The 15,588-nt window shown below is 43.2% G+C and overlaps 1 protein-coding gene and 1 long non-coding RNA gene across 4 annotated transcripts in view; one reads left to right on the forward strand and one right to left on the reverse strand.

Annotated features, from left to right (window-relative positions):
* LOC134316839 (uncharacterized) overlaps positions 1–6,717 on the forward strand; it is an 8,374-nt gene extending 1,657 nt beyond the window's left edge. For all 3 annotated transcript variants that reach the window (XR_010013131.1, XR_010013129.1, XR_010013130.1), the window contains exons 4-6: positions 58–174; positions 664–771; positions 6,460–6,717. This is a non-coding gene — a long non-coding RNA (uncharacterized LOC134316839). The remainder of the gene's footprint in view (positions 1–57; positions 175–663; positions 772–6,459) is intronic.
* Positions 1–15,588, reverse strand: part of kcnc2 (potassium voltage-gated channel, Shaw-related subfamily, member 2) — a gene marked incomplete at its 5' end in the record, with an annotated part of 54,837 nt that overhangs the window by 37,565 nt on the left and 1,684 nt on the right. The window contains 2 exons of the mRNA XM_063012609.1: positions 13,793–13,865; positions 13,920–14,491. Coding sequence (XP_062868679.1) covers positions 13,793–13,865; positions 13,920–14,491 — 645 coding nt within the window. The remainder of the gene's footprint in view (positions 1–13,792; positions 13,866–13,919; positions 14,492–15,588) is intronic.

Here is a 15,588-nt window from a genome sequence, read left to right on the forward strand (position 1 = left end):
AATTTGTGTGATTACTTAAGGGAGCCCAATAAAAATAAATATTTAAAATTTGTACAGACGCCCAGCATTGCAGCTAGAGCCGTGGTGGAGGACGACTCCCAATCCTCTGTCCTGTCCAAGATTCTAAGATCCAAGATGAATGATGCTTCTGTTTTAAACAGCACTCCTCTACAGGTACATGCACATCCACATCATCACTTTAAGTTAAAACTACAGGCTCTCTTTTGTCATATATTTTAGTATTTTGGGGTTTTAATTAATTAAAAGAATGTAATAAGTTAATTGTGATGATAATCTAGTAAGAATAATTGTTTATTGTGATGTATCTACAAGGTAGGTTCTAGGGGAACATATAGGGCAGATTTTAACTTTCACAGGGATTTTTGTCTTGTATAATTATCACTTTATTCTGAACACTTACGGCGTCCCCACAACACACCTTCAGTTAGTTTCTGAGTACAAACTGTGTGTAGAAACTGACTTGGTCCCCACAATGACTGTAACATTGTGTGTGTGAAAGGTCCCCGCAAAGCCTGTTTTATTTAATATGTGTGAACACAGACTGCTTGACTGGGCAAAAGATAATTTTTTTATTATTATAAAATTATTTTCTAAAGTCTGGTGCATGTTTTTTGATATAGTTATTTTAAATTGTGTTTACAGACACCCAGCATTGCAGCTAGAGCCGTGGTGGAGGACGACTCCCAATCCTCTATCCTGTCCAAGACTCAGATGGATGATGCTTCTGTTTCAAACAGCACTCCTCAACAGGTACATGCATGTCCACTACTTGACTTTTAGTTTTACAGCCTCTCTTTTGTCATATATTTTAGTATTTTGGGTTTTTAGTCAGTAAAAAGAATGTAATAAGTTAATTGTGATGTAAATCTAGCAAGAATAATTGTTTATTTTGATGTATCTACAAGGTAAGTTCTAGTGGAACATTTAGGGCAGATTTTAACTTTCACAGGGATTTTTGTCTTGTATAATTATCACTTTATTCTGAACACTTACGACGTCCCCACAACACACCTTCAGTTAGTGTATGAGTAGAAACTGTGTGTAGAAACTGAACTAAACTGGTCCCCACAATGACTGTAACATTGTGTGTGTGAAAGGTCCCCACAAGGAATGGTAACATTGTGTGTGTGAAAGGTCCTTTCACACACACACACACAATGTTACAGTCATTGTGGGGACCTGTTACATACACGCACAATGTTATAGTTACTTGTGGGGACCTTTCACACACACAATGTAATAGTCACTTGTGGGGACCTTTCACACACACAATGTTATAGTCATTGTGGGGACCAGTTTAGTTCAGTTTCTACACACAGTTTCTACTCATACACTAACTGAAGGTGTGTTGTGGGGACGCCGTAAGTGTTCAGAATAAAATGATAATTATCCAAGAAAAAAATCACTGTGAAAGTTAAAATCTGCCCTATATGTTCCCCTTGAACTTACCTTGTAGATACATCACAATAAACAATTATTCTTGCTAGATTATCATCACAATTAACTTATTACATTCTTTTAATTAACTAAAAACCCAAAATACAAAAACATGACAAAAAAGTACTTGTGTATTTGAGCTCATCAAACATACAGTGGGGCCAAAAAGTATTTAGTCAGCCACTGATTGTGCAGGTTCTCCTACTTAGAAAGATGAGAGAGGTCTGTAATTTTCATCATAGGTACACTTCAACTATGAGAGACAAAATTAGAAAAAAAAATCCAGGAAATCACATTGTAGGATTTTTAAAGAATTTATTCGTAAATTATGGTGGAAAATAAGTATTTGGTCAATAACAAACAAGCAAGATTTCTGGCTCTCACAGACCTGTAACTTCTTCTTTAAGAAGCTCTTCTGTCCTCCACTCGTTACCTGTATTACCGGTTTGACCTCGTTATCTGTATAAAAGACACCTGTCCACAGCCTCAAACAGTCAGACTCCAAACTCAACCATGGCCAAGACCAAAGAGCTGTCGAAGGACACCAGGAAGAAAATTGTAGACCTGCACCAGGCTGGGAAGAGTGAATCTACAATAGGCAAGCAGGTTGGTGTGAATAAATCAACTGTGGGAGCAACTGTAAGAAAATGGAAGACATACAAGACCATTGATAATCTCCCTCGATCCCGTGGGGTCAAAATGATCATGAGAACGGTGAGCAAAAATCCCAGAACTACACGGAGGGACCTGATGAATGACCTGCAGAGAGCTGGGACCAAAGTAACAAAGGCTACCATCAGTAACACACTACGCCGAGAGGGACTCAAATCCTGCAGTGCCAGGCGTGCCCCCCTGCTTAAGCCAGTACATGTCCAGGCCCGTCTGAAGTTTGCCAGAGAGCATATGGATGATCCAGAAGAGGATTGGGAGAATATCATGTGGTCAGATGAAACCAAAATGGAACTTTTTGGTAAAAACTCAACTCGTCGTGTTTGGAGGAAGAAGAATGCTGAGTTGCATCCCAAGAACACCATACCTACTGTGAAGCATGGGGGTGGAAACATCGTGCTTTGGGGCTGTTTTTCTGCAAAGGGGACAGGACGACTGATCCGTGTTAAGGGAAGAATGAACGGGGCCATGTATCGTGAGATTTTAAGCCAAAACCTCCTTCCATCAGTGAGAGCATTGAAGATGGAACATGGCTGGGTCTTCCAGCATGACAATGATCCCAAACACACCGCTCGGGCAACGAAGGAGTGGCTCCGTAAAAAGCATTTCAAGGTCCTGGAGTGGCCTAGCCAGTCTCCAGACCTCAACCCCATAGAAAATGTGTGGAGTCCGTGTTGCCCAGCGACAGCCCCAAAACATCACTGCTCTAGAGGAGATCTGCATGGAGGAATGGGCCAAAATACCAGCTACAGTGTGTGCAAACCTGGTAAAGACTTACAGGAAACGTTTGACCTCTGTCATTGCCAACAAAGGTTATGTTACAAAGTATTGAGTTGAACTTTTGTTATTGACCAAATACTTATTTTCCACCATAATTTACAAATAAATTCTTAAAAAATCCTACAATGTGATTTCCTGGATTTTTTTTTTCATTTTGTCTCTCATAGTTGAAGTGTAGCTATGATGAAAATTACAGACCTCTCTCATTTGTCTAAGTAGGAGAACCTGCGCAATCAGTGGCTGACTAAATACTTTTTGGCCCCACTGTATATGTAAATTTACTGATAAATTAAGTTTTAAATTTAGGATTAAGTATTAAAGTTTTTCTTATTATGATTTCTTGTTTTGTAAATGAAAGACACAAATCTTGACAATTCCAGTGAGCTATTTGATTCTTCATCAGAAAGTGCAGATGATTACATACCTGATACGACTTGTGATAGTGACATTGACACTAGCCTTAAACCAAACCAAAAAACAAAGCACAATACACTGGATGTCTCTGGCTCAGAGAGTTCCACTGTCTGTGACTCCACAACATCAGACAAAATGACCTTTGACGGGCACAGCTTTACACCTGAAGCCACTGGAGCAGAAGAAGAACTTGGTTCAAGTAAGAACATAAATGATCTAATAGTTGTTAGCGCAAGTCAAAAAAGAGGTGGACGAAGAGTGTACAACAAAAAACATTACTGCTTGTATTGCTCTAAGCCGTATGCCAAGATGGCAAGGCACCTCGAACATGTGCATGAAAATGAACCCGATGTGGCCAAAGCTCTTAAGCTTTCCAAAGGGTTTCAGGGAGAGGAAGAAACAGCTAGATTATATTCACAACAGAGGACACTACGCTCACAATGCTGCAGTTATGGAGTCAGGACAGGGGAAACTTGATGTTGGGCAGCACTTGTTAAACAAAAGGGGAAATTAGACAAGAATCAACAGTATGTGAGAGAGCAGATGCGAGAAATGGGAAGGCTGGTTCACAATGCCAGAAAAGTCACCACCTTAAAGAAAATGGAAGATCTTATGAATCCAAAAAATTACATGGAGACAGTCAAAACTGTCAAGTTGACATGTGGGTATGACAGTGAAACAAACAAGTTTTTGACCCCATCATTAGCAAACAAACTTGGAAATATCCTGATTAAAGTAAGCAAACTTTTAAAAGCTCAAGGTTTCATCTCAAACAACCAACATCTTGTGAAGAATGCCAGTGAGTTGTAAGACATCCATCGGGAAAAGTAGAATGAGCTAATATCAGCCACGGCATTGAGGAACATAAGGTAAGCAAAGTGGAACGTACCGACTCTCATGCCTTTTACTGAAGACATCCAAAAAATGCATGCATATCTCAGTCAAGTACAAGATGAGTGGTACATTTCACTCTCGGAAAGTCCCTCTGCAAAAGCCTGGATGGAGCTGAATAAGGTGTGCCTGGCTCAGGTTATTCTCTTCTCAGGGAAGGAGAAGTTGCCAGCATGCTCTTATCTGCATTTTTATCAAGAGACACTTCTGATCACCATGAGGATGTGGACTGGGCACTGTCTGAAGAGGAAAAAAGGATTGTCTCAATCTCAAGGATTGTCGTCGGGGGGAAACGTGGTCGCCCAGTTCCAATTCTTCTGACTCCAAAAATGTTTTGTGCATTAGAGATCCTTGTTAATAGACAATGGTTATATGTTTGCAAGACCAGAAGCTATGACACATTTCAGAGGATCAGACCGTCTCTGTGGCTTTGCAAAGGTGTGTGGTGCAAAGAGTCCCACTGACATCTACCAAACTGAGAAAGCATGCTGCAACCCTTTCAACTGTGCTAAACATGATAGACACAGAAATGGACCAGCTTGCCAATTTTCTTGGACATGACATAAGAATCCATCGTGAGTTCTATCGACTGCCTGAGAAGACCCTACAGCTCGCCAAGATCAGCAAAGTTTTTCAATGCCGTGGCTGATATCAGCTCATTCTACTTTTCCCGATGGATGTCTTGAAACTCACTGGCATTCTTCACAAGATGTTGGTTGTTTGAGATGAAACCTTGAGCTTTTAAAAGTTTGCTTACTTTAACCAGGATATTTCCAAGTTTGTTTGCTAATGATGGGGTCAAAAACTTGTTTGTTTCACTGTCATACCCACATGTCAACTTGACAGCTTTGACTCTCTCCATGTAATTTTTTGGATTCATAAGGTCTTCCATTTTTTTTAAGGTGGTGACTTTTCTGGCATTGTGAACCAGCCTTCCCATTTCTCGCATCTGCTCTCACACATACTGTTAAAAGTATGTGAAGTCATTTCCCAATGTTTCTTTACATGGTTGTGTAAAGGGCACAAGTTTCCCCTGTCCTGACTCCATAACTGCAGCATTGTGAGTGTAGTTTCCTCTGTTGAGAATATAATCTAGCTGTTTCTTCCTCTCCCTGAAACCCTTTGGAAAGCTGTGCCTGTCAGAGGTCATTTTGTCTGATGATGTCGAGTCACAGACAGTGGAACTCACTGAGCCAGAGACATCCAGTGTATATCAAAAGATCAGCAAAGTTCTAATGGCTCTTGAGCAAGGAAGATTAGCTGAGTTTCATGGCAAGAACTTGGATAAAATTGGGCTAGATCCTGATGGTATATTATTTTATTTTACTTTTTGTATTTGGTTTTTGCTTTCTTGCTTTTGTTGAAGTCCCAGTGAATAAAGGGTTTAAGTACTGTTTGATTACTTAGCTAACTAATGCCTGTGTGTATTCTACAGACTGTAAGTGAGGGGGATAAATTGTCGTCATTATAGTGTGTTTTTATAGAATGTAAATATTATTAGGGGGCATATGGGCTTGGGACTGGGACTTCTGTGTGGGAAGCCACAGTGTTGTTAAAAATATAACTCATGGTGTAACCTAATCAAACAGTGTAACACAGTGTCAGTCTTACTTACAAGAAACAGACCCACTTTGAAACATTAAACACTAAAGCCAGTAGCCTGCTCAGGTAGGACAATTGCAGACAAATTAAAGCAGGAAAAATGGTCAGGGTCAGAGCATCTCCAAAACAGCAGGTTTGGGGTGTAACAGTATGCAGTGGTTAGTACTTGAGTCTGGTCCATGGTAGACCATGGAGTGTTCATGGTAGAATCAAGTAATTTCGAGGGTTTACTTTCTTACTGTACTCTTGTAAAAAGGTGGTGGGATGTATTAAGCCGCAGTCAGTCAGTTCTCGAAGGTGATGTTTTGGCAGCAGGAAAAATGGGCAACAGTAAGGAACTGTGTGACTTTGACAAGGACCAAATTGTGATGTCTGTGATGCATCTCCAAAACAGCAGGTCTTGTGGGTTGTTCCCAGTAAACAGTGGTTAGTACCTACCAAAAATGGTCCACAGTAGGCTTGGTGTCAGGGTCATGTGCACCCAAGGCTCATTGGTCTTGTGTAGTTTATGTTTCGATGGGTCAGAGCTATACAGGTGTCACTAGTGGGACTTACATAATATTAGGCGGGTTTTAATTTTATGGCTGATCTGTGTATTTATAGCTATTATGAGAATTTGATCCTAATAATCTTTGTCTATGGCAGAATGGACAAACAGTGCAAAGGTAAAACTGCCCATAAGAAGAAAACACCTTGGCTGCAGACAGAGGTGCAGGCGGTGGAATGGCACACGAATCGCTTCATCACATCTTGTATCGTACCAGCACAGCGAGACTGTGAGAAGTGTTTAAGGGCTGAACCAGAAGCTCCTAAGAACCGTGACTGGCAAAATCTGAAATTCTATGTTTATAATCGTATTACGGCCTACAAAAGAAAATTGCAATACAGATAGTTTAAAGATCATTGAGTCTCTGGTATGGCAGTTTTTGTTTACATTCACATGTTCTGATATTGCAGTTTTTGTTTGCATTCACATGTCTCAGCAAGACACACACATGCATACGTCATAAAGGTCTACTGAACAGAAATAGAATTATTTGCTATTTTTTAAAAAGCATTTGAACATTTTGCAATATATTGATTTTCTTTGAACTGTCAATAATACACTATATTGCCAAAAGTATTCGCTTGCCTGCCTTCACACGCATATGAACTTGAGTTCATCCTGAAAAACTTACCATATACAGTGGGGGAAATAAGTATTTGATCCCCTGCTGATTTTGTAAGTTTACCCCCTTACAAAGACTTGAACAGTCTATAATTTTTATGGAAGGTTTATTTTAACAGAGAGAGACAGAATATCAACAAAAAATCCAGAAAAAAAACATTAAATAAAAGTTATAAATTAATTTGTATTTAATTAAGGGAAATAAGTATTTGATCCCCTACCAACCAGCAAGAATTCTGACCCCCACAGACCGGTTATGTGCCCATGAGGCGCACAAATTAGTCCTGTCCCTATATAAAAGACTCCTGTCACAGAATCAGTTTCTTCTGTTCAAATCTCTCGACCCCCATGGGCAAGACCAAAGAGCTATCAAAGGACGTCAGGGACAAGATTGTAGACCTGCACAAGGCTGGAATGGGCTACAAGACCATCAGCAAGAAGCTTGGTGAGAAAGAGACCACTGTTGGTGCGATCATTCGAAAATGGAAGAAATACAAGATCACAGTCAATCGCCCTCGCTCTGGAGCTCCATGCAAGATCTCACCTGGTGGGGTAAGAATGATTCTGAGAAAGGTGAGGTCAGTCCAGAATTACACGGGAGGAGCTTGTCAATGATCTCAAGGGAGCTGGGAGCAGAGAAATGCTGGATATGACCCCAAGAACACCATCCCCACCGGGCATTTCTCTGCCTCCAAACACGGCGAGTGGAGTTGATGCCAAAGAGCTCAATTTTGGTCTCATCTGACCATATCACATTCTCCCAAGCTTTCTCTGAATCATTCAGGTGTTCATTGGCAAACTTCAGACGGGCCTGTACATGAGCCTTCTTGAGCAGAGGGACTTTGCGGGCACTGCAGGATCTCAATCCATTACGGCGAAGTGTGTTACTAATGGTTTTCTTGGTGACTCTGCTCCCAGCTCCCTTGAGATCATTGACAAGCTCCTCCTGTGTAATTCTGGACTGACCTCACCTTTCTCAGAATCATTCTTACCCCACCAGGTGAGATCTTGCATGGAGCTCCAGAGCGAGGGCGATTGACTGTGATCTTGTATTTCTTCCATTTTCAAATTATCGCACCAACAGTGGTCTCTTTCTCACCAAGCTTCTTGCTGATGGTCTTGTAGCCCATTCCAGCCTTGTGCAGGTCTACAATCTTGTCCCTGACGTCCTTTGATAGCTCTTTGGTCTTGCCCATGGTGGTGGAGAGATTTGAACAGAAGAAACTGATTCTGTGACAGGAGTCTTATACAGGGACAGGACTAATTTGTGTGCCTCATGGGCACATAACCGGTCTGTGGGGGTCAGAATTCTTGCTGGTTGGTAGGGGATCAAATACTTATTTCACTTAATTAAATACAAATTAATTTATAACTTTTATTTAATGTTTTTTTTCTGGATTTTTTGTTGATATTCTGTCTCTCTCTGTTAAAATAAACCTTCCATAAAAAATATAGACTGTTCAAGTCTTTGTAAGGGGGTAAACTTACAAAATCAGCAGGGGATCAAATACTTATTTCCCCCACTGTAGAAGCACTTTGTAGTTCTACAATTACTGACTGTAGTTTATCCGTTTCTCTACTTACTTTTTAACCTGCTTTCACTCTGTTCTTCAATGGTCAGGACCACCACAGAGCAGGTATTATTTGGGTGGTGGATGATTCTCAGCACTGCAGTGACACTGACATGGTGGTGGTGTGTTAGTGTGTGTTGTGCTGGTATGAGTGGATCAGACACAGCAGCGCTGCTGGAGTTTTAAACACCGCACTGTCACTGCTGGACTGAGAAGAGTCCACCAACCTAAAATATCCAGCCAAAAGCCCCCGTGGGCAGCGTCCTGTGACCACTGATGAAGGTCTAGAAGATGACCGACTCAAACAGCAGCAATAGATGAGCGATCGTCTCTGACTTTACATCTACAAGGTGGACCAACTAGGTAGGAGTGTCTAATAGAGTGGACAGTGAGTGGACACGGTATTTAAAAACTCCAGCAGCACTGCTGTGTCTGATCCACTCATACCAGCACAACACACACTAACACAACACCACCATGTCAGTGTCACTGCAGTGCTGAGAATCATCCACCGCCTAAATAATACCTGCTCTGTGGAGGTACTGACCATTGAAGAACAGGGTGAAAGCATGTTAAAAATTAAATCTTGAGTTTTGCAATTTAAATGTCTTTAATGCCTGTATAGTTTTATAAGTAGCATTATTTTAGTGGTAATAATTGTCCAGTGATTGAGTAGTAGCTGATTCTGGGTGGTTCACTGTGGTACAAAAAAATTCATGACAAAGAATTAAAGAAAGAAACACTTAAACAGTGAAAAATAAAATAGTTTGATTTGAGTTAAAAAAGTATCCAGACAATAATTTACTACTCTTCCAATCCACTGTACATGAGTAGAGATAGACTTTAACTTCATCTATTAATATTTTTTTTTAATTACACTGATATTGGCTGTAAATCTAGAAATGTCAAACATAAATCTTGCTATGTTGTCGAGATGACTACATGCACATCACTAGATGTTCTATGCAAAGACTACATAATCTATGAACAAGTAAGCTAAGCTAAATTTAAACATTTTAATGTGATTTATGGACTATTACTGCATCTTTTGATTTTACATAGATGTATATTAAACCTTTTTGTTTAAAAGTAAGATAATCTGTAGATTAGCTTGAAATAATTACATGCCCTTTAATGGTAATATAAATGAATTGTAATTAACTCAATGTTCTTGCAAGGTCCCCACTAATCACATTGGCATTTGTGTGTTTTATGCTAATATTATGTAAATGAGGTCCCCATTAGTCATATTTATAAGATTTTTCTAAGTCCCCACTAAACACGGTCCTGACATGACTTCTTAAATTCTGATGTTTGAACGTGTGTATGAGCTAAGAAAAATCTGTTTAGTGTGCCTGATTTTTTTCAGCCCTCTAGAGGCTGTAGAAAGGGTGGTCCCCGCAAGTGATGTTCATAACATTGGTCCCCATCTGACATGAAAACGCGTATGTGTGTGTGTGTGTGTGTGTGTGAGTGTGTGTGGTGTGTGTGTGTGTGTGTGTGTGGTGTAGACGATGGTATTGATGTGTGTGGTGTGTGTGTGTGTGTGTGTGTGTGGTGTGTGTGTGTGGTGTGTGTGTGGTGTGTGTAGACGGTGGTATTGATGTAAGTGTGTGTGTGGTGTGTGGTGTGTGTGTGTGTGTGTGTGTGGTGTGTGTAGACGGTGGTATTGATGTAAGTGTGTGTGTGGTGTGTGTGTGTGTGTGGTGTGTGTAGACGGTGGTATTGATGTAAGTGTGTGTGTGGTGTGTGTGCGTGGTGTGTGTGTGTGTAGACGGTGGTATTCACTGAGTGCGTATGTGTGTGTGTGTAGACGGTGGTATTGATGTAAGTGTGTGTGTGTGTGGTGTGTGTGTGGTGTTTGTGTAGACGGTGGCATTGATGTGTGTGTGTGGTGTGTGTGTGTGATGTGGGCGTGGTGTGTGTGTGTGTGTGTGTGTGTGTGATGTGTGTGTTTGATGTGTGTGTGTGATGTGGGCGTGGTGTGTGTGTGTGTGTGTGATGTGGGCGTGGTGTGTGTGTGTGTGTGTGTGATGTGTGTGTGATGTGGGCGTGGTGTGTGTGTGTGTGTGTGTGTGTGTGATGTGTGTGTGATGTGGGCGTGGTGTGTGTGTGTGTGTGTGTGATGTGGGCGTGGTGTGTGTGTGTGTGTGTGTGTGTGTGATGTGTGTGTGTGTGTGTTTGATGTGTGTGTGTGTGTGTGATGTGGGCGTGATGTGTGTGTGTGTGTGTGTGATGTGTGTGTGATGTGGGCGTGGTGTGTGTGTGTGTGTGTGTGTGTGTGATGTGTGTGTGATGTGGGCGTGGTGTGTGTGTGGATACCATTTCAGCCAGTTAGAAACCATCTAGTAACCACCTGGATATTGTTTCAGCCGGCTAGCAACTACCTGACAACCAAATAAAATACATAGCAACCACTTGGATACCGTTTCAGCTGGCTAACAACACCCTGGCAACCAACTGAAACAACAGTGCAACTGCTTAGTTACACTTAAGCCGTACATGATTATAAAATAAATGTTCTCCGTTATTTATTATTCACTGATCTAAACATCGTTTTCTTCAAATAAATAAATAAAATCCTGCTCAGGATGACGTGGTTCATCTTCAGTGTTTTATCAGCTGTGATTATTTTACATCCTGTTTTATAAAATGTAAAAATATATAATAAAAATATTGTTCAATAAAGTGAAGTGGAGCCGCCGGGTGAGTGAGCATGTGGAACAGCCGGCGCAGGGACAAGGTCGTGCTGGTGGTGGTGAAGGTGACCCAGTATGTTCACTGGTTTGGAGTGTAAGAGGGTTCATAGACAGTTCAGGTTACGGCGTGGAATATTTAGTGATGATGTGGGGACGTCTGTCTGCTGCAGGAACTGGGATCTTGACCATCTGACTGGCATCATGGTTTAACAGAAGTACCAGGGCACTCTGAGGAGGAACGTTCTGCCCTCTGTGGTGAAACTAAACTTTCCAGCCTCCATCGCCGGAGGTCTCAAGCACAGACGTCGCCGGGCTTGTGCTGCTGGTACCACCTTGAGCGAGGCACACTGGCACCATCAGGAGGGGATGGGAACCAAACCCCTGCTGAGTGCAGTCGCCGGTCTACTGCTTGTTCTGCCATCGAGCATCCTCTTTTTTTATGGGACACTGGTCACCCTTTGAGTGGAGCTTTGGGCTATCAATCAAAAGGCTGAGAGTTTGAAGCCCGGCTCTGCCACGCAGCTACTGTCGGGCCCTTGAGCAAGGCCCTTGACCCTCACTTGCTCAGACTGTATACTGTCACACTACTGTAAGTCACTAGATGCCAACGATGTAAATACTAAACAGAGAGTCGTTTGAAGGTCGAGTCGACTCCTTGTTGAATCACTTCATACGACTCACTGAATAAACGAATCACTGATAGTGATGTCATAAAACTTTTCCTTATTGATCAGCTGCAAAGTGGGTAGAACTGTTGGGCCCCTGAGCAAGGCCCTTAACCCTCAAGTGCTCAAAATGTATTCAGTCAGAACTGTAAGCAATTAATTCATTGTAAGTAAATAAATCAGTAAATTTGACAATGTTAGCTCAAGGGTTTAGTTACTGGACTGGTAATCAGAAGGTTGCAGGTTCAAGCCCCACCACTGCCAGGTTGCTACTGTTGGGCCCTTGAGCAAGGCCCTTAACCCTCAATTGCTCAAAATGTATTCAGTCATAATTGTAAGACTGTTGAATTGTAAGTAAATAAATAATTACATTTGACAGTAGTAGCTCAAGGGTTTAGGTACTGGACTAGTAATCAGAAGGTTGCGGGTTCAAGCCTCACCACCACCCAGGTGCCCCTGTTGGGCCCCTGAATTGCTCAAACTGGATAAAAGCGTCTGCTAAATGCCACACATTTAAATCTATTGTACTATATTTATATTTACATTTTCGGCGTTTAGCGGACGCTTTTATCCAAAGCAACTTACAGTACTGTGACAGTATTTTTTTTAAGCAAGTGAGGGTTAAGGGCCTCACTCAAGGGCCCAACAGTAGGAACCTTACAGCGGTGGGGCTTGAACCAGCGACCTTAACCATCAGGCTACAACTGGATACAACTATACTGGCATGAATGTTAAAGGTTCATTTTAGGAGCAGTTGCACTTGAGGTACTGGACTAGTAATCGAAAGGTCGCTGGTTCAAGCCCCACCACTGCCAGTTTGCTATGGTTGGGCCCCTGAGCAAGGCCCTCAACCCTCAATTGCTCAGACTGTATACTGTCACAGTACTGTAAGTCACTTTGGATAAAAGCGTCTGCTAAATGCCAGAAATGTAAATGTAAAACTTTTAAGGCAGGTGTAGCCTTGCAGTTGAGGTACTTGACTAGTAATAAGAAGGTTGCTGGTTCAAGCCCCACCACTGCCAGGTTGATACTGTTGGGCCCCTGAATTGCTCAAACTGGGTAAAAGCATCTGATAAATGCCACAAATTGAAATCTATTGTACTATATTGGCATCAATGTTAAAGGTACGTTTTAAGGGCAGTTGTAGCCTAAAAGTGCTGGACTACTAATCAAAAGGTCACTGGTTCAAGCTCCATCACTGCCAGGTTGCTACTGTCGGGCCCTTGAGCAAGGCCCTTGACCCTCACTTGCTCAGACTGTATACTGTCACACTACTGTAAGTCGCTAAATGCCAACGATGTAAATACTAAACAGAGAGTCGTTTGAAGGTCGAGTCGACTCCTTGTTGAATCACTTAATACGACTCACTGAATAAATGAATCACTGATAGTGATGTCATAAAACTTTTCCTTATTGATCAGCTGCAAAGTGGGTGGAACTGTTGGGCCCCTGAGCAAGGCCCTTAACCCTCAAGTGCTCAAAATGTATTCAGTCAGAACTGTAAGACTGTTGAATTGTAAGTAAATAAATCAGTAAATTTGACAATGTTAGTTTAAGGGTTTAGGTACTGGACTAGTAATCAGAGGGTTGCAGGTTCAAGCCCCACCACTGCCATGTTGCTGCTGTTGGGCCCTTGAGCGAGGCCCTTAACCCTCAATTGCTTAGACTGTACACTGTCACTGTACTGTAGAACTTTTATGGTTTGTTTGCTTATGGAATCGACGCAGAATTTCCAGCTCAGCCTGAAGTTTATCAGAACTTTTATGTTTGTTTTGAGTTCTTTGATGTTTAAACCTCGAGCTACCGACCGACCGGACCCCCCCTGTCCTCTCTTCCCAGGGTGCACCGGTGTATATTTGGGTTTTTGGTTCTTACCCTGGCCGCTGGTGATGAATACGGGTCCTCGAACAGGTTCCAGATGATGGGTCTCCACTTTCTCCATCGCTGCCTGCAGGTGCCCGAGCGCGTGTGCTCCGCCTGCTCCGCGTCCCCGACCCGTAACCTCTTGGCTGTTCCGACCTCGTCCTCCTCCTCCTCCTCCTCGTCCTCGTGCTCGTCCTGGTCCTTGTCGCGGTGCACCCCGCCGTCCGAACCCACCACGTTGAGGTCGAAGACGTCGAGCGCCTCCTCGGCGTCGCGGTGCTGCCGGTAGCTCATCCAGCAGCAGGGCTCCACGTCGGTCTCGTCGATGCCCCAGAAGGCGAGCTCCTCCTCGAACAGCGGGCCGCACACGTCCGCCGGGCAGTGCAGCTTCCCGGTCCGGTAGTAGTTCAGCACGGACGCGAACACGCCCGGGTGCCGGTCGAAGAAGAACTCGTTGCCGGCGGCGCGCGCCTGTTGCGCGTCCCGCTCGTGACGCCGGTGGTCCCGGTGGGGTCGGTAGCGATGGCGCGGGTCCAGCAGAACCACCGACTCCACCTCGTCCGAACCGGAGCCGGTGAGCGAGCACGAGCACGACGACACGGACGACGACACGAGCAGCGCCAGGCGCGTGCCGGGCAGCGTGCGCAGCGTGGTCCGGTAGGTCTCGTGCCGCGTGCCGCCGACGTTCAGGATGATGCGCTCGCGGTCGTCCTCGAGCTTGCCCATCGCGCGCGCCGGTGCCAGCGCATGCCCATGTCTCGAGGAGGGAACCGGAGAGCCGCGCGAGGAGGCGAGCGGAGCGGCGCGTGCGGGGACGGAGCGGAACACAGCCCAGCGCGCGCCCTTTCACCATCACAATGACACGCGCGCACGCACACACACACACACACACACACACACACACACACATTAACACACACTCATTTAATCACACACACACACTCACTTATTCACACACACACACACAGTTATTCACACACACAAAGTTATTCACACACACACACACACACTCATTCACACACACACTCATTTAATCACACACACACACTCACTTATTCACACACACACACACAGTCATTCACACACACAAAGTTATTCACACACACACACACACACACACTCATTCACACACACACACACACACACTCACTTATTCACACACACACACACACTCATTCACACACACACACACACACACTTATTAACACACACTCATTTAATCACACACACACACTCACTTATTCACACACACTCACTTATTCACACACACTTACACACACACATACTTAATGACACATACACACTCATTCACACACACACACACACACACACACACTTATTAACACACACTCATTTAATCACACACACACACTCACTTATTCACACACACACACAGTTATTCACACACACACACTCATTCACACACACACACACTCACTTATTCACACACACTCACTTATTCACACACACTTACTTACACACACACATACTTAATGACACATACACACTCATTCACACACACACACTCACTTATTCACACACACTTACTTACACACACATACTTAATGACACATACACACTCATTCACACACACACACACACACACTCATTCACACACACACACACTCACTTATTCACACACACTTACTTACACACACACATACTTAATGACACATACACACTCATTCACACACACACACACACACTCATTTACACACACACACACACACACACTCACTTATTCACACACAGTTATTCTCACACACACACACACACACACACTCATTCACACACACACACACACACAC

This window comes from Trichomycterus rosablanca, chromosome 1, assembly GCF_030014385.1.
Source record: "Trichomycterus rosablanca isolate fTriRos1 chromosome 1, fTriRos1.hap1, whole genome shotgun sequence".
Classification (NCBI taxonomy): domain Eukaryota; kingdom Metazoa; phylum Chordata; class Actinopteri; order Siluriformes; family Trichomycteridae; genus Trichomycterus; species Trichomycterus rosablanca.